This window comes from Leptonotus elevatus, chromosome 5, assembly GCF_054856555.1.
Source record: "Leptonotus elevatus isolate MCC_2025b chromosome 5, RoL_Lele_1.0, whole genome shotgun sequence".
Lineage (NCBI taxonomy): Eukaryota > Metazoa > Chordata > Actinopteri > Syngnathiformes > Syngnathidae > Leptonotus > Leptonotus elevatus.
Window position 1 is genome coordinate 14,779,743 of NC_141243.1, and position 25,547 is coordinate 14,805,289.

Below are 25,547 nucleotides of genomic sequence, written 5' to 3' on the forward strand. Positions count from 1 at the left end.
AAGGGCCATTCAAGCTATGCCAAGCCATCCATTTTAAGCGGCCCGTGGTATAAAATGTATATGATATTTTCTACTAATACATTTTTTTATATACTGTGCTGCTTATCGAGATATGCCAATTAACTATTTATAATTAATCAAACAAGTAACAACATTTCTCTTCATAGCACTGTGGTGAGTAAAGACAATTCATTTTTACAAGCAAAAATGGTTTCCTCCACTTTCTGCTCTATGTCAAGGTCCAAATTATGAAAATATCACCTGAAGGATTCTTAAGTAACTGCTTTAAAAATGGTCATCTTACGATAGATTGCTCCTGTTTTGGTTCTAAATCTATCACAGCCAATTTCGCAAGTGTACCTCCGTTTCCATTTCGAGGTATTGATGGGGAACAGAGCAATATTGTAAAGTTTTGATAAATAGCTGATGTTCCCATTTTTGTGTCGAGTCTTGTATTTGCCAAAATAATTTGTTCCGTTAATTTTAATACTCGTTGCCATGTTTGGTGTGGATGTGGCATCACCTCATTGACAGGCCTTCACTTCACTACCATTAATTACAACTGAGTGAAATGCAAAATCGCATGCCTATGAATGTAAGTTTGTCATTCAAAATTAATTAATTATGTATTATTATTTATTTAAACGGAAAGGATATAACCTGATCTGGCTTCTGACTTCCATACGGTGAGAGAATACTTACATATGTCTCATCTTGTTGATCAGTAAACGGGCGCTGTCAGTCACGGACCTTCCGTGAGTAGTGACCGTGGAGAATTGCGAGAATGACTCAGATTTGTCAAAAAATGCCGCGTTTAATTGGGGGACTCGGTTGAGCTGAGACGGCTTTCAACGTTGTGACATCGCAACAGAGGTGCCAAATCCAGGTCCAGAAAGTAAAAATCCTGCCACAGTTTGGCCACAGTTTGGCTTTAGCCTCAGGTGCTAATTAGCTAGCTCCCTAGATAGCGTCCATGGTGCTTGTTTACCTGTTAGAGAGCGAGTGAGCAAGCTAGCTACCACCCATGGTGCTCGTTTACCTGCTAGGGAGCTAGCTAGCTAACACTAGCGGGTTTTTACTTTCTGGACCTGGATTTGACACCTCTGCATCACGGCTTCGCTCCTCTCCGGGGAATATGGCTGCGAGCAGTAGTTGTCATGGCGTCTCTCGACAAATACCAGCTATTACAAGCTTGGGCTAACAAAAAATGCATTTGGTAAACCATATATATTTGTCCTTTTGACCACTACAGGGACACTTTAAAGAGTTACATTTAACACTGTGTTCGGGTCTATTAGGTCCTTAGCATATTTGGTGCAAGTAACTCTTTCCACAGTGTTAAAATGTTAATGTAAAATGACCTCAAAAGTGAAAAAGAAAGAAAGAACACTAGCTAACACTACACAGTGTTACTAGAATTTAAGACTACGTGTTAACTAACTTTGTAGAGAGTAAACATGACTCCCAGAAGTGATTATTTACTATACTCACTGTGTGCTAATATTTTCTGGTGGTTACAGGGTCTCAGCCACCCGAAAATCTTGTAAAATCCCCAAAATTTGCCTTATAAAAAACCCCACTAATCTATACGTATACAATATGCAATTGCTTGATTGACTGATTTTGGTGAACTTGATAAATTAAAGTAAAAAAAATAAAATAATCAAAGTGGCCCGTGCGTCCTTCAATTTTTCTGTTTGGCCCTTAGAAGAAAAAGTGTGGACACCTTAAGCTACAAAACTGGTCATGTCGTAGCTGTCTTGTACTGTAGCTTTATGCTGCTTCTTAAACTAGTGGAGGAGGACTGCATCTGCCTGCCTGTTCCATGACACATCTACTTTTAACAGTTTGAATAAAAACAAAATATGTGGCTGCTGTGACAGCTGGTTCACCTTCAGTAATTAATGTTGAAGCCGCAGTCTGCCAGACAGTTGTGCTGAGGTCCACTGTCTGACTGCGTGTGGGAGTTTTTATTTGGCAGCATTGGGAAGCTTTACTTTGTACTAAATCAAATTTCCAGCAACCAAAAGAAAATCTCGTGTGTGGGATGCATTTCTTACCGCAATTTGATTCAATTATTCCAGCAAATTAATGCATGCTCGTCTTTTCAAGGCTTTTACAAGCTTTTTCCTTTGCTTTTGACAGTGCAAATGCATCAACTAGTGTTTAGTTGGGTTCTTTGTTTAGTTTGCATCTAATGGGGTGGTACTTCTGGCTTTTTCCCCCCAGCACATGCACAACTAAATACCCTCATCTTGTGTTTCCTGTTCTTTTATCACGCAGCCGCAGTCATCCACCGTGTCGTCACAGGCTCGCCGAATCCCTCGGCTGTCACAGCGTGTGCCCGCCACACCTTTCCTCCACTTAAGATGATTAAACTGCTCTGCTTATGTCTTTTTGCACATACGTTTCAGCTCCACCTTTCTTCCGCAGGCAGAAAAAAAAAGACAAAGTGAGCTCTAGTATCAGGCGAAGATAAGTGGTTGGTTCAGGTGTGGAGCGCCTCACTAGACGAAGGAATGGAGTATGTATGGAGGGGGCGGGGGTGGGTGGGTGTTGTTTGAGGAGTGGAATGAGTGGAGGCAGAAAACTGCAGTGACAGCAGAATGAATAAATTGCAAACTTCTCTCATTGTAAATTGTCTATCGCTGGTGACAAACGATCTGATAGGCAAGCGGGCCCGCTTTCCGATGCATCCGTCCCAATAGAGCCGTGAATAACGGGTCTATCTCCACACTGCTTAGCACTGGCCCCGCGCTTAATAATTCATGCAGTGTGAAATATTTTCCCCGCTACAGATATGCCAAAACGCTGCCGCCAGCAGGCGGGGGCGGTGAGGAGGGCGTCCCTGCGGTGCTAATTTGGGGGATGGTGACGTGCGTGGATTTCTAAGGGCGCCGTAGTTTAGAGGCGATGCCACATTTGCCCTCATGTATGCGCTGTCTGTTACTGGAAAGCCCAATGAAAGATGACATTTAACTCACGGCTTATCTGCCCAGAGCTGCGAGGCAGAGAGGAGAAATATATTTCCATTTAGGTTGGATCAGTAAAGTGGCCTGCTAACTTGACATGTGGACTGCTTTCCGTCTCCTCTGTCTGGTGCAAGCAGTCCTCACCTTTATGTTGCTTTCATGCGCAGCGCCGAGCCCCTCATCAGTTTGTTCTCCAAGGAAGTCAACCTACTCCACCTTTCACTTTATGCGGCTACTTTTCTGTACAAACTGGCTATTTTCTGGCTCACATTTAGACCCTCGTACCAATTATGCAAACTATTAAAAATTTAAACAGGACGGTCTTTTATAATTTAATCCTAAAGTAATAGATTCTATTAAAAATGCATGAGAAGAGCTTTATAGATGGAGAAGGAATTTGTGTCTATCAGAGATTCTCCAGTCAAGGATGCGGGCAGAATGAGCAAGTGGGATTGGTGGCATTTCCTCATTATTCTAATAGGATGTGATTAGCATAAAGCGGCTAACAGGCTGCTGTGATCATGAGCAGGAGAAGGCTCATGTATCAGAACTCTTCATGGGAAGCAAATGAAACCGGTTTCACTCTGTATTTCGTTCCACTTTTAACTTTCACGGATGGGATTCGAAGTGATGTCTGACTTGAGATCCCCGTTGTGTTTTCTGTTTTTTGGTTGGTTGCTTTTGTTGCTGTTCCAAAAAGCATGTAACGGTGTTGAAGCATGGAAAGTGGAAGTCATCAGTTTTGTGGCTTAATTGCTCACAGGCAAAGAGTGCAACGGTGCTTTTTTACTCTTGTGCGTTAACCCGTAGTTCACTTCCTGGACACCTAGAAAGCAGAGTGCATGCATGCACCCGAACCACATAACCTCCATCAAGCCTGAATGTGCGAGGTATTATTTTAATCAGCATATGTTGCTTTGCTTCTTAGTAAGCAGGATGGTTAAAAAATATTTCCTTGAAATATTATAGAGTTCTGAGCAACAATTTCAGCTGGCCCAAAATGCAATGCATAAAGTCCTGCCTGCCTTTCCCTGTCGGTGTATTACATTCACACTGAACAAATAAGAGAAATAATTCTAAATGGTATGTCATCTTGCAGATGAGACTAGTCTTGACGTTCTCGAAAACGGACTTGGTCTTGAGTAAAGATGACTTGGCTTGACTTGATCCAGGCATTTTTACTCTTGTCTTGGTCTCGATAGGGCAGACTTGGGATTTTTGGTCAAGACCGGTCGAGAGCAGGTTAGTACTACTGTGATTAGAAGTGAAACGACAAATTTGCTTAGATTTCAGATATGTTTCATTGTAATTTCAATAGTTTTCAAAAACAACATAGCGGAATTTGTTTTTGTTTTTACTGGTTCTTTTGTTCTGGTTTTTTTGTGTGGTGATTTTCTTTGATATACAATCTTGTAGTGATGGGAAAATGAAGCTTCATGAAGCACTTGCTATTTTTTTTTATTCCTCTAGATGGTGCTCTTGGTTTAAAGATAAAGACTAGTGCAATGGAAATTGATTACATTTCCACTATATCGTTAAACCAAGAGTGGCATCTATAGCAGTAAACATCTTTTTTTTATCACAAATGCTTCATGAAGCTTAATTTGTCCATCACAACAGTCTTGGTCTTGTCTCAGTCTCAATACTCTCTAGTCTCGATGTCTAGGTCTCAGTTGGTGTGGTCTTGATAAAAACACTAGATGAGACTGAATCCGTACTTTTAATGCAAGGAGATTTTATATTGCATTCCTATCATTTGCAGTTCTGCCACTTTGACGCTACCGCTTACAGAAACTGTCCTCAATTAGGTCAGACAAACAAATCCAAATGCTCTCTTCAGTTTTTACTGTTAAACCTTGGCAGAGGTCTGCGCTATTGTCATTGTTTTGATTTCAAGTTTTCAGTCATTTTCTGGCAGGAATGCTTGCTAAACAGTTTTCCTCGCATCGCAGCTTCAAAGGACGACAGATTGCAAAAGAACGCCTCTCTGTTGCCGTTGTCATTTGCTTCAGTAATTAAAGAGCTGCAGTCATTCAGATAACAAACAGCCTCTGAAAAAAAAAGTGCTTATTAATGCTCTGTGAGAAGTGGATTGCCAAAGCCAATAAAAAATGGAACCTTCACGAAGCTTATATGGATTTTAGGTCTGCCTCTGAGGTAAATTCCTTGCCTTTTTGATGTGATGGCTGCCTGTTGACGGAATAAATCCAATGGGCTTAATCGATCATCTCCGTGGAAAGGTCAAGAGGAGAGAAGCTCTGGTGTTTGAAGCGCTTATCCTGTGGAAGAGTGCCAGAAATGTGACACCTCCTTATGAGCGGGTGGTGGCGGGCAGATTAGCGACGGACAGGGTGGCCCGGGGGGATGATTTAGGGAGATGCAGAGCTAAATACTGCACTCTGCCTATATCAGAGAGACTGAGAGAGGAGGGGAACATTCTCTTTTTAAGGAGAAAAGCAATGGATTCCGAAAATTACATTTCAACCACCTTCCAAAATTAGAAAAACGGGTGCGCACATGCTGCTGAATAAATGTTTATTGGTTTTAAGCTCTTGTCCGCGCTTTATTTTTTTTAATGTTGCTTGAAGGTACCGTTGGGTTTCATCCCACTGCAGTCTAATCTAATCTGGAGTGGGTGGCTGTGGGCAGCATCTGGGCTCTCAGTTGAAATCGGGCTTTCTCTCGCCTTAATCCTCTATCCAGGGATCACTCAGTAGGGTAAAGACAATTACCAGCCTGCTTTCTCATGCTAATGGCATCTTTAACTAGATTTTACAGAACGAAAGGGGGAGGACATGGATGGAGGAGCCAGGGACAATAGTGGAAAAAGATGACCCAACTAAAATAGGTTTTTAGATTAACGGTTAATTATTGATAGGGACCAGGTTGAAAAGCCTAAGGTCAGGATTTGGAGAGCATTTTCTGGAATAGTGTTATAGATGATCAAGTTACTTGGTGTGTGTGTTGCGGTAAAGTGGTGTTTGGTCAGGAAGTTGCTGAGACAGAGCTCCTGTCGTATCAGCAGCCGTGTGCCAAGTAGTCTACCGTCCCCCCTTTTGGAATTTTTTTTTTTTATCACCTGCCTCCAGCAAGGTGTCTGGAGTGGTTTTAAATTGCATTAATATGCAGGAATTTATAGATTGCCTCCTTTGGCATTTTTGCAGGGAGGCGAAGCAAGTATTCCAGTCTCCATCTGCACTAATTACCGGGTCTTGGCAGTGTTACCTGTCTCTTGTGAAGGACAAACTCAGGCACTGATGCAGGAGCACGCAGCGCTGAAGGAGCTCATCTGCCTGCAAGTGTGAGAGAAGAGGGATGTCTCCGAGGCTTTTTTACATTTATTTTTATTCCTGATATGTTTGATGTGTTTGGAAGCTTGACGAGCATGAAAAATCTCCGCTGGAAACATCAATAAACTAAATGACTTTGACCACGTTCCTTCATGTGGAGCTCAGAGAAACGCTAACAGGCTTTACACCTGATCTCAGTGACAGTTGCACGCTCACTCCAAATAAAATATATCAGGGTTTATCTTCTGTGTATCCTGCTGGAAACTTCAAATGAGTGTCTCTGGCAATGTCTGATCATTTTAAGTCATGGCAGCATAGGAGTAATGCTCAATGCCAGCCGCTTTCTCCTTGATGTAGAACCCAAAACAGAACGTGAATCCAAATATATGACAGCAAATGGATCAAGAATCCTTGAGTGGACGCATGTGCTGCTGTCTGAGTGATGACCTTTTCTTCTGCCTGTGGCCGGTCAAACCGTTTGATAACGTGCAGCCCTTATCGGGTTGCCTTTGTCAAGTGAATCTGCCACTATTTGAGATCATTATAACCTGACCACTTCAGTGGTATCAAGACCCTGCCGGGAAAAAACTAGGGATCAATGCTTGAAGCCATCGCACTTAAGATGAGAGACTTGCTTTCTATTGGATTTGCCAAAGGTTATACTTAAGTTTCATATTTCCCAGATACCGTTCGGAATGGTACATGATGTATTTCAGTGGTGTGTAATAGGCAGAATACCAATTGCTCTGTCAACAACATGAATTCCATAGTTTCCACTAGATTTGGACTCACTTACCAACACCAGCAGCCAGACACTCGTTGGTCATGCTAACAGCGAGCCGCTAGCCACTTACGTCGGAGACTTCTGCCGTATCATACAATGATGGCGTAATTAATTAGTGGTTTCTTAGTATCCTAAATTAGCAATTGAACATGAGTTCGGGATAGCGTTGTGTTGATGTTGGTTGCAACTACAATGTCAATCAACTACGATAAGGAACGGCTAAAAGGGAAGTCAAGCTAGCCATCACGCCACGACGTGGGCGAACTTCAAAGTAAAAGTGTATTAAGGCTATTTGCATTGCCATCAATTTATGACTGTATTTGGTCAACTTTATTTTGAAGTTAGGCTTAGCGTGTTATGTTGAGTGATGATCCGTTGCACCACTAATAAGACACTCCTTGACATGTCCTTGACATGTAGCATGGGTTGTTTTTCTCATTCCTTCTGAGTGAGTGTCAAAATCAAACTACAAACTGGAAAAAGGTTCAGAAAAGTGGGCTGATTGACATGTCACATTATTGGTGGAGACAAGTCTTAGCTTTCGACTTCTTGAATGACTTCTTCATGGAAATCACGGTCATGATTGTGCCATCTGCGCTTTGATCCAGCAGGTGATTACCAGCTGCATCCTCTCACTCCATCCAAGTAGATCCTGTCTTGTCTGGTCTGCTCCATCTTGGACAGGGAGGAGGGGAAGGGACGACAACAGCTGGACAGCCCCCGCTAGTAAGGGAAAGGCTGCTGAAGTGAATCCTCGCTTGCGTCCTCACATTCAGTTGTGAGCAGTCGTGTCATCCTGGCTTGTGTACTCTTTTAATATCCAGCCGAGCAAAAACGCCTTTGTCACACTTCAAATATATCAAGTGGGATCAGTGTCAACATTTTGCCGGTGTCCTATTTGATTGCCTCGCAGGCTTGGCGGCGCACTAATGCTATGCATGACTGAGTATTGGATCTGTGACACCCTCCAGTGAAAGGACCACGGGAATTGGGGTCACCTTAGGCACGGCAGAGAGCAATGTGTGGAGTCAGCCTGCTCGCAGCCCAGGGAAGGAATCACACTGTTTGAATTTAATTATATGTCATTGATTTATTGAAGAGCCATTAATAAGCACGCGTTCTGAGGCAGGGCCATTCTGATGGAAGCTTTTCCTTTTCTTTTTATTCATTCCTCGCGCCCGCTCCCTCCATTTCATCATAAACTGACATAAGCCTTTCTTTGAAGTTCAGGAGCCAAACAGTGAAATGACAGCACAACAAACAATGAACAAAACACAGAAAGACAATGGAAAGTGTTTGAATATTCAAGCGAGCCGTAGGATGATGGGTGAAGGGGGAAGGAAAAAAGATCCCTTGTTTTATTGTTGCCGTGTTAAGCTATGAATGGGCCTGTCTGGGACAATAAAAGATTGTGCCACATTGGAATAAGACATTTTTTGCTCTATCAACAATGCTTTACAAATGGTGTGTAATTCTGCTTATGGGGAAAATATAAATCTCAACGCGAGAGCCAATAAAGTGCAGCTCAATTTTCACATTTTGGCGGAGTATTACGTATATGCAGATATTTAACATCCAGCATGCCAGCACGGCTCTTCTGACGCAGCTTGCACCTGTGATCAACAGTTTAGCGCGAGCGGCTCCTCTGCTCCACTTTCACAAGATGCGTGTGCAAGTGTGGTTAGATGACAGGCAACTTTGCTGCAAAACAATACGACCAACTCAACGCCGGCAGAAGACTTTCCCCTGCGGTTTTCTTTGACAACTGTAAGCCACACTCGTGTTGCTCAAAGTCTCCGGCTGGTATCAGCAGGAGCGCAAGAGGCTCTGTCATGTTCGGAGAGTACTTTTGGTTGCTCTATGCAGAGGCAGGGACTCTCCCAGCAGGGGACCATAAGGATGTGCAGTCATTACTGCACGCGATACATCTCTTAGGTACACATTATATTTTTTTCTTTGTTTAACATCTGTCTTTAACATTCACTGTAAAAAACAACAAACAAAAAAACGAGTGGAGTTTTTTTCACTCTGAAATTCTAAGTCAATTTTACAAGGAGAGTTTTGAGTACATTTAACCAGTTTGTTTATTTATTTACTTTTTAAATTACTCAAGCGTTGAGGAACAAGCTCATGACCTTCATCTTAGGAGACGGCCACTCTACCACCTGAGCCATGCCACTCTTCCTGTTTGCCACTACACTGCATTACTGAAAAAATGGGTCTCTTAGAAATATAAGGATTCTACATACTAGCACACAGCAGGAGCGGCATGGCTCAGGTGGTAGAGTGGCTGTCTCCCAACATGAAGGTTGTAGGTTCCTTCCTCAACCCTTGAGTACTTTTTATTTTTTCTAAATAAACGTGTACAATTTATTTAAATCTAACCTTGTAAAATGTACTTAGCATTTCAGAGTGAAAACACTTTACTTGTTTTTTTCAAGTAAACATTACTCATTTTTATAATGTTGTTTACAACAACTAAAGATATGTTAGTGTTATTTGTCATTCTTATTAACAGAGTGTGTAGAGATTATTATTATTAGTTATACTCCCTCAAGATTGCACTGATAATTTGGTTTTAATTTATTTTAAGAATTTATTAGCATCCATTCATCCCTCCATTTTCCGAACTGCTTATCCTCACTTAGCTGTAGTGCACCCATTTTTGGTCTGTTTTTATATTTGTTGGCTGAATTTTTACAACTCAGATTACCACATTTTAAAGAATAACAAATTATTATGTTCAATAGTACTTTTTTCAGACCAATACCAGCACCAGTACTCAACTATTGAGTCGTCACCAATACCGGCACCAAATACCAATACCACTAGTACTTAAAAAAAAAAAAAGACAGATAATATATATATCCCAATATAATCTTTTTCCTCCTCTCCCTCCCATTTCTTATCAGCTCTTCAGCTGTCCTATCAATTATGTCCAATCAAAAGGCTAAAAGCTCAAAATATACTTTTTTTTTAAAATCCATGAAATTAATGACAATTTTCTATTCCCTTTTTCCCATTTGTTCATAAAATACACATTTTATATAGAACACACAATAAGATTCATTTAAATAAATAAATACATTCATAATGGGCATCTGTCAGACATGCGTGCCATATGTTCCTGATTGTAAAATAGTTGATACTGGTATCGGCTTCCGTCGCGAGTACCGATACCTTGAAATCAGGCCTGGTATTAGGAATCGGTACTTGCCCATCATTACTTTTGATGACAAAAAAAATCCTAAAAAAAACCAATGAGTCATGAAATATTATTTTAACGAAAGACCTATATATCCCAATATAGCCTTTTTCCTTAAAATTGCATGAAATTAATGGCAATTTTCTATTTATCAAATTTGTAATCTCAAGTTCCTGATTGTAAAATGGCCACAACACGAGTACAGTACTGATACCGTGAAATAAGGCTGGGTATCGGCCTGATACTGACACCTGGTATTGGTACGTGCCCATCCTTACAAATGTACAGTATGCTAATGATTAAGGAATGATGCTTTTGTCCAGTTTTTCATGACATAAAACCTTCAAAGTTAATGTTCTTGTTGCAGGAAGTTATTTGAGTAATTGTCAATAAATAGTTGGGGTTTTTTTAGAGGGCGAGGGCAATATTTAGAGAAAAAAAATCACAAATTTGCCACTTTATAAACTCGCAAAATTACGAGTTTTTGTCTCGCAAATTTGCGACTTTATTAAGTGGCAAATTTTCCACTTTATATAGTGGCAGATTTGCGAGAAAAAAAATCATAAACTTACAAGAAATACACATAGCGTAGCTATAGTCTAATCATGTGAGGATTCGTTGGTGGTTAATGGGACACTGTTTCTAAAATGAAAAGGCAAGATGGAGACGGATTCATTCTTAAATATAAACTTTACTCGTCATTCACCGCAGCTGGAGCGACAACGCTTTCTGATCCCCTATCAGCTGACTAACACTAACCAATCAGATGCTAGCATACTTTAGGTAAATGCTAGTGAATGACGGAGAGCAGCAGATTTGACACATTAACTTAGATACTTGTACAAAAAAATACCAATATGTATGAACGTGTAAATAATAATTCTGGAAAGGTAAATATACAAGTAAATCTTAAATGTTTGATCGTATGGGTGTGGACCTTTTCAAAGTGAAGCGTCCTTGCCGCTGGCCAACGGCCGTACACAACGCTTCAAAGAGCGAATGCTTAACATCATATGGTTAATCTCTGCTAAAGCAATTACTCATTTGGAAACCCGACCGAAAAGTTTTGGCACAAACAGTCGAGTAGTATGTTACGTGTAGTTCTCGTAACTTTTTTAGTTTTTTTCTTGCAAATCTGCCACTTTTTAAAGTGGCAAATTTGGGAGTTTTTTTTCGCGGAATATTGCCCCCGCCCTCGAAATTTTTTTTTTTTAGACGTGGCCCTTATATGCCGCCATATTTAGAGGAAAATGATCGTTTTATTTATTGAAATCCATCAAGACATGACAAACGGTTAGAATGTAGAGTTTATTTTCATAGGATTTTCTCTGTGTTCCTCATAGACAGTCATCTGCGGACCTTGCGTCTCTACTTGGCGTCTGCATCGTGAACGTGCTTGCCACATGGGAAGCCTTTTTGCGCCTCCCATTTAGCATGAATGAAAATCAAAGATGCAGCAGTTGGCTGTGCAGTCAATTAGTCTTCATTGCGATTACAGGCTTGACATTAGTCTAGACAGGCGTATTTTGATCAGAGATGACAGGCGGCCCGCTGCTATTGGACTGCCAGACATTCCTCACCCTTCATCCCGTGGATGAAGCTATCGAAGCTGACTGCTATATGGAGCCCTTGCAGCTGAGCGTCTGTGCCAAGATGCCCTTCATCCGCTCTTATAAATATGTTGGCGCGGAATACAAGGCGCTATAAGCCTCAATAACAGCAACACATGGCCTCGCATGCGTAAGACTCGGCTGTCAGTATGTTATTCCTACACTGTATATCACGGCAATGATGCCTAAACTGTGGGCTTTTACACACAATGGCCTTTTGTTGTGCGGGTTATTTATTGTGAAGCTGTGCAGAGAGCTGGTGGGTGAGTGCATCCAGGGGCTTGTATTGTTAGGGAATCAGTGGCTTGTGTTTGTGGAGCTGGGAGGGTTTGCTAACAATGCCCTTTTTTTATGTCCCACAGTGCGTGCCTGTCGGCAAATGTCCCCTCGCAAATTTTGTTTGTTGTTTGTGTGCGTGGAACGGGGTCAGCAAGCACAACCCCGCTCATTGAATGCCAAGTCCAAATGGACGGACGGGCTCTCACACCGGCACATGTGAGCATGTGTGTGTGCATTTTTCAATATACTGCGTATTATTTTGTGCGGATGGGTGGAAAGTGGCGAGCTGAGGGTTTTACTGCCTCTCTCTGCCTAATGGAACCTTTTCTCTCCCTCTGTATTCGTGTGACAGCGTGGTGACGGACAAGGGGGGGTAGGTGAGGGATTACGGGGTAGTGCAGTGCCTTGTTAAAGAAAAGGAAAGGGTTAGAGTGTGTCGATTGGATTAACTTGTTTGGGCTTATTAGGAGAAGAGACACAGCAGCTTGTTAAAAGCACTGCATGGGGTGTCCCACAGTGAGACGGCAGGGTCACCATTCAATTAGGTTCAAGCCGCACCCACCCCAAATCAGGGCGGAGGGGCTCTGGCAGGATCCCGGTCCACATGTGGTCCCGCGCTGGAAAACGTGGAGTTAGATTCGGACCAGGAGCACCAAGGGGGTGACACTTGGAAACAAATGTTCAGTATAGGTGCTATGTAATGTTTTTAAAAAGCCGGACTAAAAATGTTCATTAAATTAAATAGGAACTCGTTTTTTATATCTATGTATTAAAAATAATAGCAATAGGACAAAGCAATTCTCAAACTAAATTCAGCTTTACTCTTTACTTTTGACTTTTACCTCTTTAGAACATCAACTTTTAGTGACATAATTGCTTTAGAAATCTTTTTGGCTACCGGTTCTGGTAAACTATGTTACTGCCCAGTACTATAGAATAAAACACATGTCATTTTTCAAGAGTGGGTCTGCTCATGGATTAAGTTAGTTGATAAGAAATGGGTCAATTATTTGATTCCATCTAAATAGGTTGGCGTTCTGAAGAGCAAGTTGAGCTATAAACATGCAGACATTTCCTTTGGTAAGTTCAGTCATATAAAATAGATAAATAAATATTTCAAACAATAATTATTATTTTATTTAGTTTTCAACATTTATATTCCCCATTTTGTGAAAAATCCATCTGTCGTTTGAAACTACTTCAGTTTTGATCCCCCGCACCCCCCACCGACTCTTCATCCTTAATGTCATTCAAAAGACGCTGGCATGCCACACTCTAAAAACTGTTTGGTCAAAAGTAACCCAATTATGGATTAAAAAAATGGACCAATCCACTTTATGGGTCAATTTGACCCAGCTTTCTCGTTTGTTTTATACAAAATGACCACATTTTTGAACCCAAGTAAAGGATCTGACCAATATTTATGAGTTGTTTTACACTAAAAGTTGGGTCAAATTGACCCTTAAAGTGGATTGGTCCATTTTTGATCCATAATTGGGTTACTTTTGATCCAACTGTTTTTAGAGTGCAAAATCACACAAAAAACAAAAACAAAAAAAGTGATTACATTTCATTTTAATCACTGCCATTGATGGCTATAGATGTCAAAAAAAATCATTTAAACTATTCATATTAGTTTAACTTTTTATTTTATTTACTTTTATTAACAAGAGTATGAAAACCTAGAAAAAAATTATTGTACATTATAACTCACATCGTGAGTTAACTAGCGAAGTCATGCAATTAATTACGATTATTAATATTAATTGCCTGACGTCCCTAATTTTTAATGATCTTTTCTTTTCTTTTATTTAACATTTGTATTAAAAAATATATATGTATTATTAAAAATTATGGCGTTAGGTGATTACAATTTTTTATTGTAATTTATCACATGACTTTACTCGTTAGTAATTAACTCACGATTAAAAAAAAAAATTCTGTTCTAAATGTACAATTTAAAAAAATCTAGGTTTTCTTCCTCTTGTTAACAAAAGTAGAAATAAAGGTTAAACTAATAGAAATAGTGCAAATGAATTTATGGCAGTGAATGAGTTAAAAAAAATGGTTAAGGTCACATGATCCACAAGGCCAATTTTAAGGTCAAATTATAGGTCAAAAGGTCAAGTTACTAAAATATGCACCAATCTTCGTAATGATTGTAGATTTGGAATCCTTGTTGAATTCCCTTTTGAACAATACTTGTTTTATATTTTCTGACTCAGTCGTCCCTTCCATATAAGTGTTCAAAGGATGGCCACACCCCTATTTTACCAGAAATGTCCAAATTCAGCGGGCCATAGCTCTCGAACCCCTGCTTCGATTGACCTCAAATTTGAGCTTTAGTGTTGTGCCATCACTTTCAATGAGTACACTGAGTTTCATTCTGACAGCATTAGTGGAACCTGATTGAATCTATAGACCAATCTCTCAACATATGTGAAGTCCCTAGTCTTGATTTTATTTACTCTTTTCTTTTTCTTGATCTTGTGTGTGTGTGTGTTATACTTTAAACATTCTTTGTGTGCTCTGTAAGGCACCTTAAAAATATTTTTCTTGTGGACTATTTTGTGGTCACCACTGCTCACGCATTCCTTGTCTGCAGTACATTGACGGATTCCTTGTCAGCACCCATTTCTGGCCTATAATTAGCAACAGTTACCGGTACATTTGCCCTAACAGATTTTCCTAAGAAATAAGGTGGAAATGCAGTACATTAAACACATCGTACCTTAGGATCCTCACATCGGCCCTTTTACCAGCATTTCCCTTGAGCAAGTCCATCTTAAAACGTGCGCACACACCAAACTAAACACTCAGTTGTTTCAGCTTGTTCCTTCCTCCACTTTGCAGGATGCTTATCTCGAAAGACAGCTCTGGGTGCGCGGAGACATCTCCTCTGATCTCCTCTGCCGTTTAAGAACCTTTTAACGAAGAAATAGCCCTTCGCCGAGCCCACTGGCTCTTGATTCCGGCTTATTCCCTCATCCCGTGGGACTGATCCTTTCCCGCCCCCGCTGCAAACCCAGCAGCAGCGTTTATCACGATAGACATCCTGGCTTGGGCGATACGGCCACGCTGGTGTAATAGGAGAGTTGTGAGTGGATTTGATGAGCAAGTGAAGTGCAGGTGGTTTGAATGCGCCTACTCGCTCGCTTTCTTCAGCATATTCAAAGGGGGTCGGATCCGAGCATGACGGGCTATTTGGGAGCAGCTGTTATGATGGGTCGGGGTGTTTCGCTCGGAACATAATTTCCTGCCGCTGATCGACATCTGCCAAGCAGCGCGATACCTGAAAGGAGGAGATGAGGCAAAGAGACGGGAGGGGGGGGGGGGGGGCATGACAAACAAGCCAACGACTTGCTTCTTCTGCTCCGCTCTTAAAGGCAATAATGGGAGAAAATTGCCTTCTTGAAATTGAATTGAAAAAAGTGGGTCTTTTTCAGCAAAGCATAATGCCTCCAAATACATTTGGTGAGCAGCAAATGGAGAAAAATGGAGCGCAGTTATGCGATTGTCTTTCATTTCCGACGGGGGAAAACTGTGGAAGTACCCCATCCCCCCGGAAGCACTACCACCGCCAGCTAGCTTTTAGTCTCAATCGACACCGCGCGCGTGCACCCTTCCTCTCCGGCCTTTTAACAAATGGTGTGTGAGGATGGGCTGCTGGTGCCGTTCGTGAGCACGTAGACAGGGCCCACAGAAAAGGATTATGTGAACAGCCAGTAATGAACTCAAAGTGTGTTTGGGCCTGCCCGCCCGTGTGCCAGACGAAATGACACCGTGCACGACCTTTTTTTTTTTTTTTTGCACAAGCACCTGGCGAGCAATAGAGTGGCCCCTCTCTTCCATCAGCAATGTGTGTGTGTGAGTGGAAACAGACTCTGTAGTCATTGTGTATGATTTTACACATTGTGTTTTACAATCAAACATTATTAAAGGTGAAGTCAACCTTTAACGTTTCTTGACAATAATATGTTATATGTGACCTCACGAGCCTAAACACGACATTCTGATTAAAATTACATTTGTGGAATATGAGTTATGAAGCAAAATCCAGTTGTTTTTATCCATCTCATGGGGGCGGCCATTTTGCCACTTGGTGTCGACTGAAGATGACATCATAGTTGCTCAGGGCAACGACCAATCACAGTTCACCTGTTTTCTGAAGCTGAGTGGTGATTGGTTGTTACCTGAGACCTGAGCAACTGTGATGTCATTTTCGCTCGACAGCAAGTCGCAAAATGGCCGCCTTCTGGGGTGGATTTTGCTGGTAAATTGATATTGGGGCTGCATAGCACATATTATTGTTAATAATTTTTGGGGGTGTTGACTTAAAATAAAAATAAAATTGCATTAATTCGGTGTGGGCGAGTACCAATACAAGGTATCAGTATCGGGCCGGAAAATTGCCAAGAATTTCTTGCAATTTTAAGACAAAATGCTATATTGGAATAAATAGGTATTTCTTTAAATTAATCGGTCATTGTTTATTTTTGGAAATGTTATCTATCAAAAATCATGGTATCAATTTCGGTGACTAATCATACATTGAGTACTTGTATCGGTCTAAAAAATGTAGTATTGAATATCTCTAATATAAATTTTGCTCCGTGTTCATCAAAATGCTAAACTATTTTCGAGCATGCTATTTTTATTTATCAACAACTTTTAATACCAAATTCATTTTGTGGATTATTTTTAATTTAATAGATAATCATTGTAATTGCTTGCTTTCTTTGTAAGATTGTCATCTATAAAACTGAAGTAATGGGCCGATGGCAATAAATAACAGTACACAAGCTTGTGAGAGGTGCATGAGAAATCATTTTTCAATAATATGCCCGACGCTGCCACTGACAGCCCAGATGAAATATTTGCTCCTGTTCTTTGTTTTAATATGAAAGGAGGTTGGGAAGATAGTGATTCATGGCGATGCGTTTTGGACATGAGACTCTGGCAGAGTTAATATGAAGGCCACAATTCTTTTTAGCGGCGCAGCGTGCATGCGAGCTGTGAGTGGACTTTGCCAGTTTTCTACGGCGTGACTGCCTGTTCCCTGGAAACCCAAAAAATTTGCTGAGTGAGGGAGTATCAATCTTATCATAAAAGAACACTTCGTAGACTTTGGTGGTTTTGCTTTAACTGTCCTCGTCTGGTATATAATTCAACTAGACAACTTGTAATCAGTCACTATTGTGAAACTGTTAATGATGAGCGATGCTCTCTATGTTGCTCGATTATTGAGGTTTTTGGTGCGGGAGCAGTTAGCTCATACAGCACATAAACGGCATATTGGGGTGAGTCCTGATTAATTAATCAATCAGTGGCCAGGCTAGACCTTTTAGTTCTCGCTGAATCTTAATTTTCCTTCTTACCAAGACATTTTGGATAATTATTTGCTTCTGACTTTGTAGGAACTGTTTGGATGCAGAGAAAGCAAGGCCCATAAAGACATGCTTGGGTGATTTTAGTGCAGAAAAACTTGACCTCAAACATTTTTGGGATCAACTCGATTGGGAACGAGGCCTCGCAAATGGATAAAAAATAAAAAAAATCCCCCAAAGACACACTCCATAATTTTGTGCACTTTTCGCAGAAGAGTGAAAGTTGCAAAAGGCGGTGGTTGTTCAACTTTCAATTTCACTTCCTGTGGAAAGGAAAGGATGCAAGCTATAATTTGGGTATTTGAATATACTGCTGAAATTCTATTAAACAATCATATATTCTGGTCAAATAAAATAAAAATGCTTGGTCAAAGAACAATTATGAATACACAAGAGAAAAAAAACACATTTCATTCAACCCTTTAAAGTAATAGGAGTAAAGTAGCAAAATTGCAACAAGCAATATAGAGCTGTCAAAATTAATCGATTATATTACTATTTTAATAATCGAGTAATCGTGTGGAGCCATTTTCTTATTTAAAATTGTCCAAATCCTCTGATTACAGCATATCAACAGTAATTGTTCACTGATTTCTGTAGTCCTTCATGAAAAAAGACATAAGACATTTGCAAACTTATTTTTATTTTATTTTGGAAAACAATAACAAACCGTTAACACAGTTACATCAATCACCCTTTTTAATCACTATACGAATACGAAGTATGACATAAAAAACAATCACTGGTTAATAAACAGTACTATGCTTTTGTAATGCACTTTAATGCAAAATTAAAATGAATCCGATTAGTTGGGTAATTGATTGAATAATCGATAGTTTAATCGATTCTAAAAATGTTCGATAGTGACAGCACTACAAGCAACGTTTACAGTATGCCTTTATCTCTAACCTTTGTCAAGCTACAACCTTTTGTTACATCAAAACTGAACATTTTATTGAAAAAACTCTGCCGTAATCACAGGGCTTAAAGTACTCCGGCACGGTGCCGGATTTCCGCCGTAAGAGCCACTAGCGCAATGACAAATCCAGAGAAGTGAATGTTTGACATATTTGACACGTCTGGCAAAACACCGCCAATGCGGAGAGAAGGCCAACTTCAAAATAAACCTAACCATACCAAGTAATATGTGATGCGCAATGCCAATGAATGCTTTTATTTTGAAGTTGTTCCCGGAAGCGTTTTGGCAGTGGCGGGGGCCACGGCGCAACGGATGACTTGACTCGTCCTGCGGAACGTGTGTTTGCCGTTCTTGCAACCAACATCAACAAAACAAGTTTGTACAGAAATCACGTTCGATCGCCAATCAAGGGCACTAAAAGAAGACTTAATTACGCTGACATTGTATTGCCTGTTGCCAGTGTTTAGGGCGTCTACAGTGTTAGCGTGCTAACGGTGCCAGCGGCTGCAGCTCGAGTCATCGGACTACTTTTCAAAGGCAGTCTAATCTACGTGATGATTTGCACACTTTGATGCTGACAGCCTGACACAGTTGCCATTCCTATTGAATAAACCGAGCCCACTCAATTGTGCACTTGACGCTCGTCAAAATCACAATTGTGGTTCTGACGTCACTCTTTGTCTCACAGACCAAAAACTACTCATCTCGGAATTTCATTTCATACAAAGTGCTATACATGGAGTAAAAATCAGTCATGGAATAAAGACAGGTAAAACAAAAATAACACCAATGAATAAATTAATAATGATCTTAAGTGGGTCAATGAATAAGTCAATACAATAACACAAGTAGATAAGTAAATAAATAAATTAATAACAAAATACAGCAGGCACCATAAAACATTGAAACAATGAGGAGTCTCATGCCGAGTCAAACGCCAAAGAACAAAGATGTGTTTTAAGAGTGGGTAGAGAGGGAGGTCGCCTAATATTTAACGGAACGTCATTCCAAAATCCACGGCGAGAGATTTGTCTAAAATCTCCCTAACTTCCTACAGAGAAAAATAATGTGCAGTTAAGCACATTAAAAATTTCTGTAAAAAAAGAAGAAGAGTTAATTATCTAGAAATTAAAGTTGGTCGATCATTAGTAAGTGGAAATATATATGTTTATGTCTTCTGTATTCATAATTGTTCTTTCATCTTGCTCAAATATTATTTTTATCCAAATACCTAATTATTCAATAGAATTTTCCGTAGGATATTTGAATACCAAAACATTCGATAGCTGCAGCACGAGAGGGAACTGCAACCCGCAGTGCTCTACTGTACTATGCAAAATATAAATGGATAATAAAAGAGATGACCTTACACTTGGGGAGGACTGGCCATCGGGAATTTCATGAGTTTCCCAAATGCCCAGTCCATCCATGGAGACGAATCGAATAGTAATTAATAGGGGTGTGCCCAAAAATGTATTCTCATAAGAATCACAATTCTCATTTAGTACGATGTCCCAAAATAGATTTTATTTAAATTATTTTATACTGTCTATTTGGAGCGCTGTTCATGTTGTACCCGATTTGGCCACTTAGGGGTAGTGTGGTTCCACGTGGTCTAATACACTGTTAAGTTGTAACCACATTAGAGAGTAGAAGGAAAAAGTCACAATCAAGTTACTCCAATAAAAGTTGTTTTTTTTGCAGCGTGGAGCCGTTCTTTTGAGTGGTAAAAGTGCTGCGAGTAGCATGCTAATTAGCATTAGCGAGTCAGACCGGAGTAGATCATTACAATTCCTTGCACATCTATAGATTGAAGCAAAAATCATTGTCAATCAAATCATTTTGAATCGCAAATCGGTTCTGAATCGAATAGCACACCCCAAAATCGGAATCGAATCAAATCGTGAGACATTCAAAGATTCCCACCCCTAGTAATTCAGGGCTTAATGTTGGTCGAACAACGAATCGGCACGCTGGACACTGCACCACTGCTCCCCTGAAAAAGTTCAGGCTCAGGATATTTTTTTTACTTTAAGCCCTATAATCAACATTAACATTAGTGACAGTCACAGTAACACTAGTAAGTGAAATGTGGCGTTGAGAGAGTGACGTCAGAACCACAGTAGGGATCTTGGCGGCGAAACCGCACATCTGCGTAAGCCTGGTGTGTCAAAAATGGACCAATAGGAACTGCAACTGTGTCAGGCGGTCAGTATCATCATTTTTGACTATTAAAGTGCCTTCGAAAAGTAGTATGATGGCTCCTGCCAGTCTACTCGCGTAATGGCTAGCTACTAGTCGCTAACGCCAGGAACAAGCGTCACATTCTACAATGTCAGCGTATTTCTTTCGTTTTTTTGTGTGTGTGTGTGTGTGTCTTTAATTAGCGAATGAACATGTGTATTACTATGTTAGGGAAGATTTCATTTTGAAGTCTCACCACGTTGGCAGCTCGTTAGCGTCATGAATAGCATTTGCTAAGTCTCACTTGACTGTCTTGTCAACCATGCACACCAAATAAACGGGTAGGCTCAAGCTACTCGATTACTCGCGGACTTGCTTCCCCCCCCCCAGTGGAAAGTGTAGGTATCCCAATCCATTTGTCCATATAGTGAATATGTGTCCTGATGTGGGCCTTCCCAGTGGAAACTAGCAGCCGTTGCCTCACTTTTCCTGAGTGAAGGTGGTTGTAGGGGAAAAGAGAGAGCGGAGCTACAGATTTATGGCCTGGAGGGAGATTGATTAGCGCCGTCACCGGCTGTGATGTACGGTTGGCAGTCTCCCCCACCCTCGCCATTGCATTTGCTCATAGACACACACGACTGCACGGTACAGAACACGGCTCCACATACACGCAGACACCAGTCAGTCCCCCAAGGCCCTCCGTGACAGCCCCCCAGGGCTGCTGCATGCTAAGCTTAGCAGTCAGACTGCTGTTTTCTTTCTTTTTTTTCCCCCCCCTCCGCCTGTCCATAGATAACGCCATCAATCACCACATTCACACTGCACTGAGAGGAATGTGCTAAAGTGCTGCTACTTGTGTGTTTGTTGTGACCAGGGTTTCATAGGCAGGAGATATGCTTGACTAGCTGTGTGGAGCAACGTTGCGCACTGAGCCAGGGTCGGCCGAGCGACCCCCCCACCCCCCTCCCCACCAGCGCAGGTGTATGTTTATCAGTCAACACATGCGGCGCAGAACCCTCTAAATGTAGGCAAGCTTTCCCAAACGCATCCTGGGTGAGCGTCATTTCGCCACTTAGCCACGTCCCAGCAGGATCGCGGATGCAAGCTTTGACCTCAAATCCCGCTGCTGATTTCACTCAACGTTGTGTTTTTCTGCTCCAGGTTGGCCGCAGAACTCCCCCGGCTGTCATACCGTGCCCACCTCGCCATGCTGGCCTGTCTGCAGAGGAGGCAAAACCCTCCACCCCAGCACCCGGCGTGTGCCAGCAAGAGCCTGGAACCACCGCAAGCCCTGGGACGCAAATGTGAGTCCACAAAAAGGTTTGGGAGGCCGGGAATTGAGCTTGTTGAATTTGCAGGATGGAGTCGGAATGTGTACACCGTGTCCACATAACCCTCAGTTAATCAGTCAGGGACAATGGAAACAGACCGCTAACCCTGACTGTAAATAAGTGACCGTAAAAAAAGACTTTCCAGTTTCTGCTGTTTGTGTCACCGCGATCCCTCGCTTCTCGGAGGAATTCCAAACAGTTGGACGGGCAAATGTGCACTTTACAGGCCAGATTGTCGCGTTGTTTGGCCCATCATTGCGAGCGGGGCTGTTTAGCCGCGCTGATTGTGCGGTCATGTCAACACTGCTTTAACGTGCCTCATGGCCCTGCGTGACCCTGAGGGGGTCTGTAAACATTTACAGTGTCTGGTCGGGGGCCGCCTGTAAAGCATGACAGCTGCTGCGTTGGCTCTCCCAGCACCACCCTGTGTCCACTCACAAAATGGTGCAAAGATGACTTGCTGAACTAGTTGCAACCAGTTTGCAGCTGTAGCAATCAGACATGTCGAGGATTGATTGGATCTTGATTCGAGTTGAAGCTTTTGGGATCAGTTTTAACTGTGGCAATTTGTGACGCATAATGAACACTTTGAAGTTGTTTTGTTTCTGATTAATAGAGAAGCAACTGAGAAATAACAGCTCGCGTGTCTCTTCAACGGCGGGACAATATGCAACGCTTTAGAAAAGCATCAGACTTCAATGATGTGTTTCTTTTGTAATCTTCCTCCATGGCGATTCTGCTACTTAGCTCATTACACTGATTGGCTTTGCATTGAAGGAAATGATTAATGAATTTGGGATAAGGCGCTTTAATGTACTTGAATAGCTTTTTGTTCACTAAAGGTGTGTTCAAATCAGAGAAACAAAATACATTCATCATCAGGTGCGGTTGCCCAAGAATTCGTCTGCGTTGCTTGATGCTGTTGTACAAACTATATAATAATAACCAGATACTGTATGTCTCGATCTCATATTTCTATGCCCTGTGATTGGCTGGTAACCAGCCCGAGGTGTACCCCACTTTTCACCCAAAGTGAACTGGGCAAAGCTCCAGCTCACCCATGACCCAAATGAGGATGAGCGGTATAGAAATGAGCAGAAGTGGGCGTCAGTAAATTAAATTAATTAAAAAAAACCTCTCTTGTGGCTCCCTGTGGATATTAAAAAAAAGTAGAAATTAATAACTTTTTGTTACATATTTTTATTTGAGAGATAAAATATTCTTTAATGAATTAATGAATAATAAAGTATTTTTTTAAATGTCAGTCAAAATGTTTAAATTGTCAGAAAAGGAGAGATGAAAGGTAGATGAAAAAGTGTTAAAAAATTATCTTAAAATGTCTAAAAAGTCACCATGCAATTTGATTTAAAATGTCCATGAAATTGCAAAAAAATGTCACAAAATTTAATAAAAAGGGCAGAAAAGAAAAGGTTTAAAAAGTAACCATAAAATGTCCAAAAACAAAAGAAAATTAGCATAAAATGTTTATGGAATTGTCCCAAAAAAAGTCAGAAAACTGATTTTTTTTTTCAAGACAAAATAAAACATTTAAAAAGTAGTGTGAAAAAAGGAAGAAGGAAAAAAAAGGAAGACAAAAGGTAGAAGAAAATGAGTCTCAAAAGTATTGGATCTTGCTATCACATCTTTATGTGTGTAACTTGTGGTGCAGCTCAAATTAGCTGTTGGGCCCTCACTACATTAGACTAACAGTAACACATTGTTTCCTTCATCGCAATCTTCAAAAACTTCAAATGTTTTGCGGCTCCAGACAGATTTTGTTGTTATTTATTTGGCCTAAAATGGCTCTTTTGAAAGTAAATGTTGCTGACCCCTGACATAAGTAGTACAGATATCTGATATAATCTTGATCTTAAAACAAAATGCTTCTTCTTTAACCATAGAAACGATGTATGAACCCCGTGGACCAAAGTTTGACAATCTGCACAAATTCAAATTACAAAATGGGATGATGGAATGAAAGTGAGAAAAAATAAAGCAGGCCCTCAACATCTTGATCCATTCCTTCCCAATTTTGCAGGATTAGCCTATTTTCACACATGGGAGTCAAGACTCAAATCAAGAAAGTAACAGAAAAACCTTCAGTTTTCCCTTTTCCCTTTTCGACCTTAAAGCCTGAAATTTAAATAGCATCTCACAAACTGACTTAATGTTCATAATGAGGATGGTTAAACATATTGCCAAGAGGTTTAGATCGCAGACATGGGCCACACTCAGCAGGATCATGTTTTTTTTTTTTTTGTCTTAGTCTCATTTAGTCAAGCAGCGGGTGTTGGTAAGGTGACCCAGCCTCACACTGGGAGGCACCCATACCAGAGTTCACCCCTCACAAAGACACAGTGAGTAGGTGAGCGTACAGGAGGTTGATTACCTGGCAATGAAGCAGAGGTGAAATGTGTCATTTGCTTCTTCTGTCCCGTGACTAAAGTGTGTATGTCGGTGCGTGAGAGGCCTGGAATGGGAGAACGAGGAGGCTTTTACAAAAAAGACCCAGCATGCAGATGCCGAGTGACTGCACAGTTCATTGATGCGACTCCCATTAAAAATCCCTCATACCCTCAATAAAAAAGGACTTAACTGGCTCTGCCATCAGCTGGAAGCATTCAGATCAGCTCGCCAGACAATCAATTTCCCCCAAGCGCGCGCAGCTTAGCAGGAGAAACGGGAGGCGGAGAGTAGGATGTTTCCATTATCACAGCCCGGGCTCGAGGGGGTCTGGGGGTTTAGGCGCGCTCGAGCGGCGTGCGGGGCGGAGACGGCAGGCGGCGGCCTCAGTGAGGGAAATGGCGAGAGAGCTATGAGAAGCCGGCTTTTCACAAAGCCATTGACCGCCTGCCCTTAAAAATATCATATTGGATTAACTTCATAGGGGCGGCCTTTTGATATTTTTTCTTCCTTTGGTCATAGAATTAAAAGGCAGTGCGGAGCATTACTTGAATTATAAATCATAGCCACTTGCTTTCACTGCGTCCAAATTCCACGCATATGTGGCTGCACTCTCCTGCGCCAGCCGCTGTCATTTTTAATTAAATCCTCCTTATGGGTGACATTTGTAGCCCTCGTCCTCGCCTCCGCGTCTCTCCACCGCTGGCCTAGATGGAGACATGAAAGGCAGAGACGGCCGTGGAGCCAGTGCCTCTCATCATGTTGTGCCCCAGAGGGAGGGTGCCCAGACGAAAGAGAGAGAGAGAGAGAGAGAGAGAGAGAGAGAGAGAGAGAGAGAGAGAGAGAGAGAGAGAGAGAGAGAGAGAGAGAGAGAGAGAGAGAGAGGGGCCATGCAGGGGAAGAGAGGTGAATGGAAGCAACTGACCCCACACACTGTGCACCAGAGGCAACCCTCCCTACCGTTACTTCCCCTTTATCACGGCCCGCCACTGTGGCTCTGACGACCCGAGAGGAGTGGAGGGTGAGCGGGAAGGGAAGGCCTCCACTCCAGTGATGAGTAACACTGACAGAGCCGCACCCCCCCCCCCCCCCCCCGCAACCACCACCTGCCCCCTCTCTGGCCCAGACAGCAATTACTCTGCCACATGTCAGCTCCAGAAAAAAGAACTGCTTCACAATCTTA

General features: G+C 41.5%; 1 protein-coding gene across 1 annotated transcript in view; it reads left to right on the forward strand.

Moving 5' to 3' along the window:
• fam222aa (family with sequence similarity 222 member Aa) overlaps positions 1 to 25,547 on the forward strand; it is a 67,102-nt gene that overhangs the window by 18,181 nt on the left and 23,374 nt on the right. The window contains exon 2 of the mRNA XM_086076901.1: positions 21,792 to 21,934. Within this exon, the coding sequence (XP_085933027.1) occupies positions 21,838 to 21,934 (97 nt within the window). The 5' untranslated portion in view covers positions 21,792 to 21,837. The remainder of the gene's footprint in view (positions 1 to 21,791; positions 21,935 to 25,547) is intronic.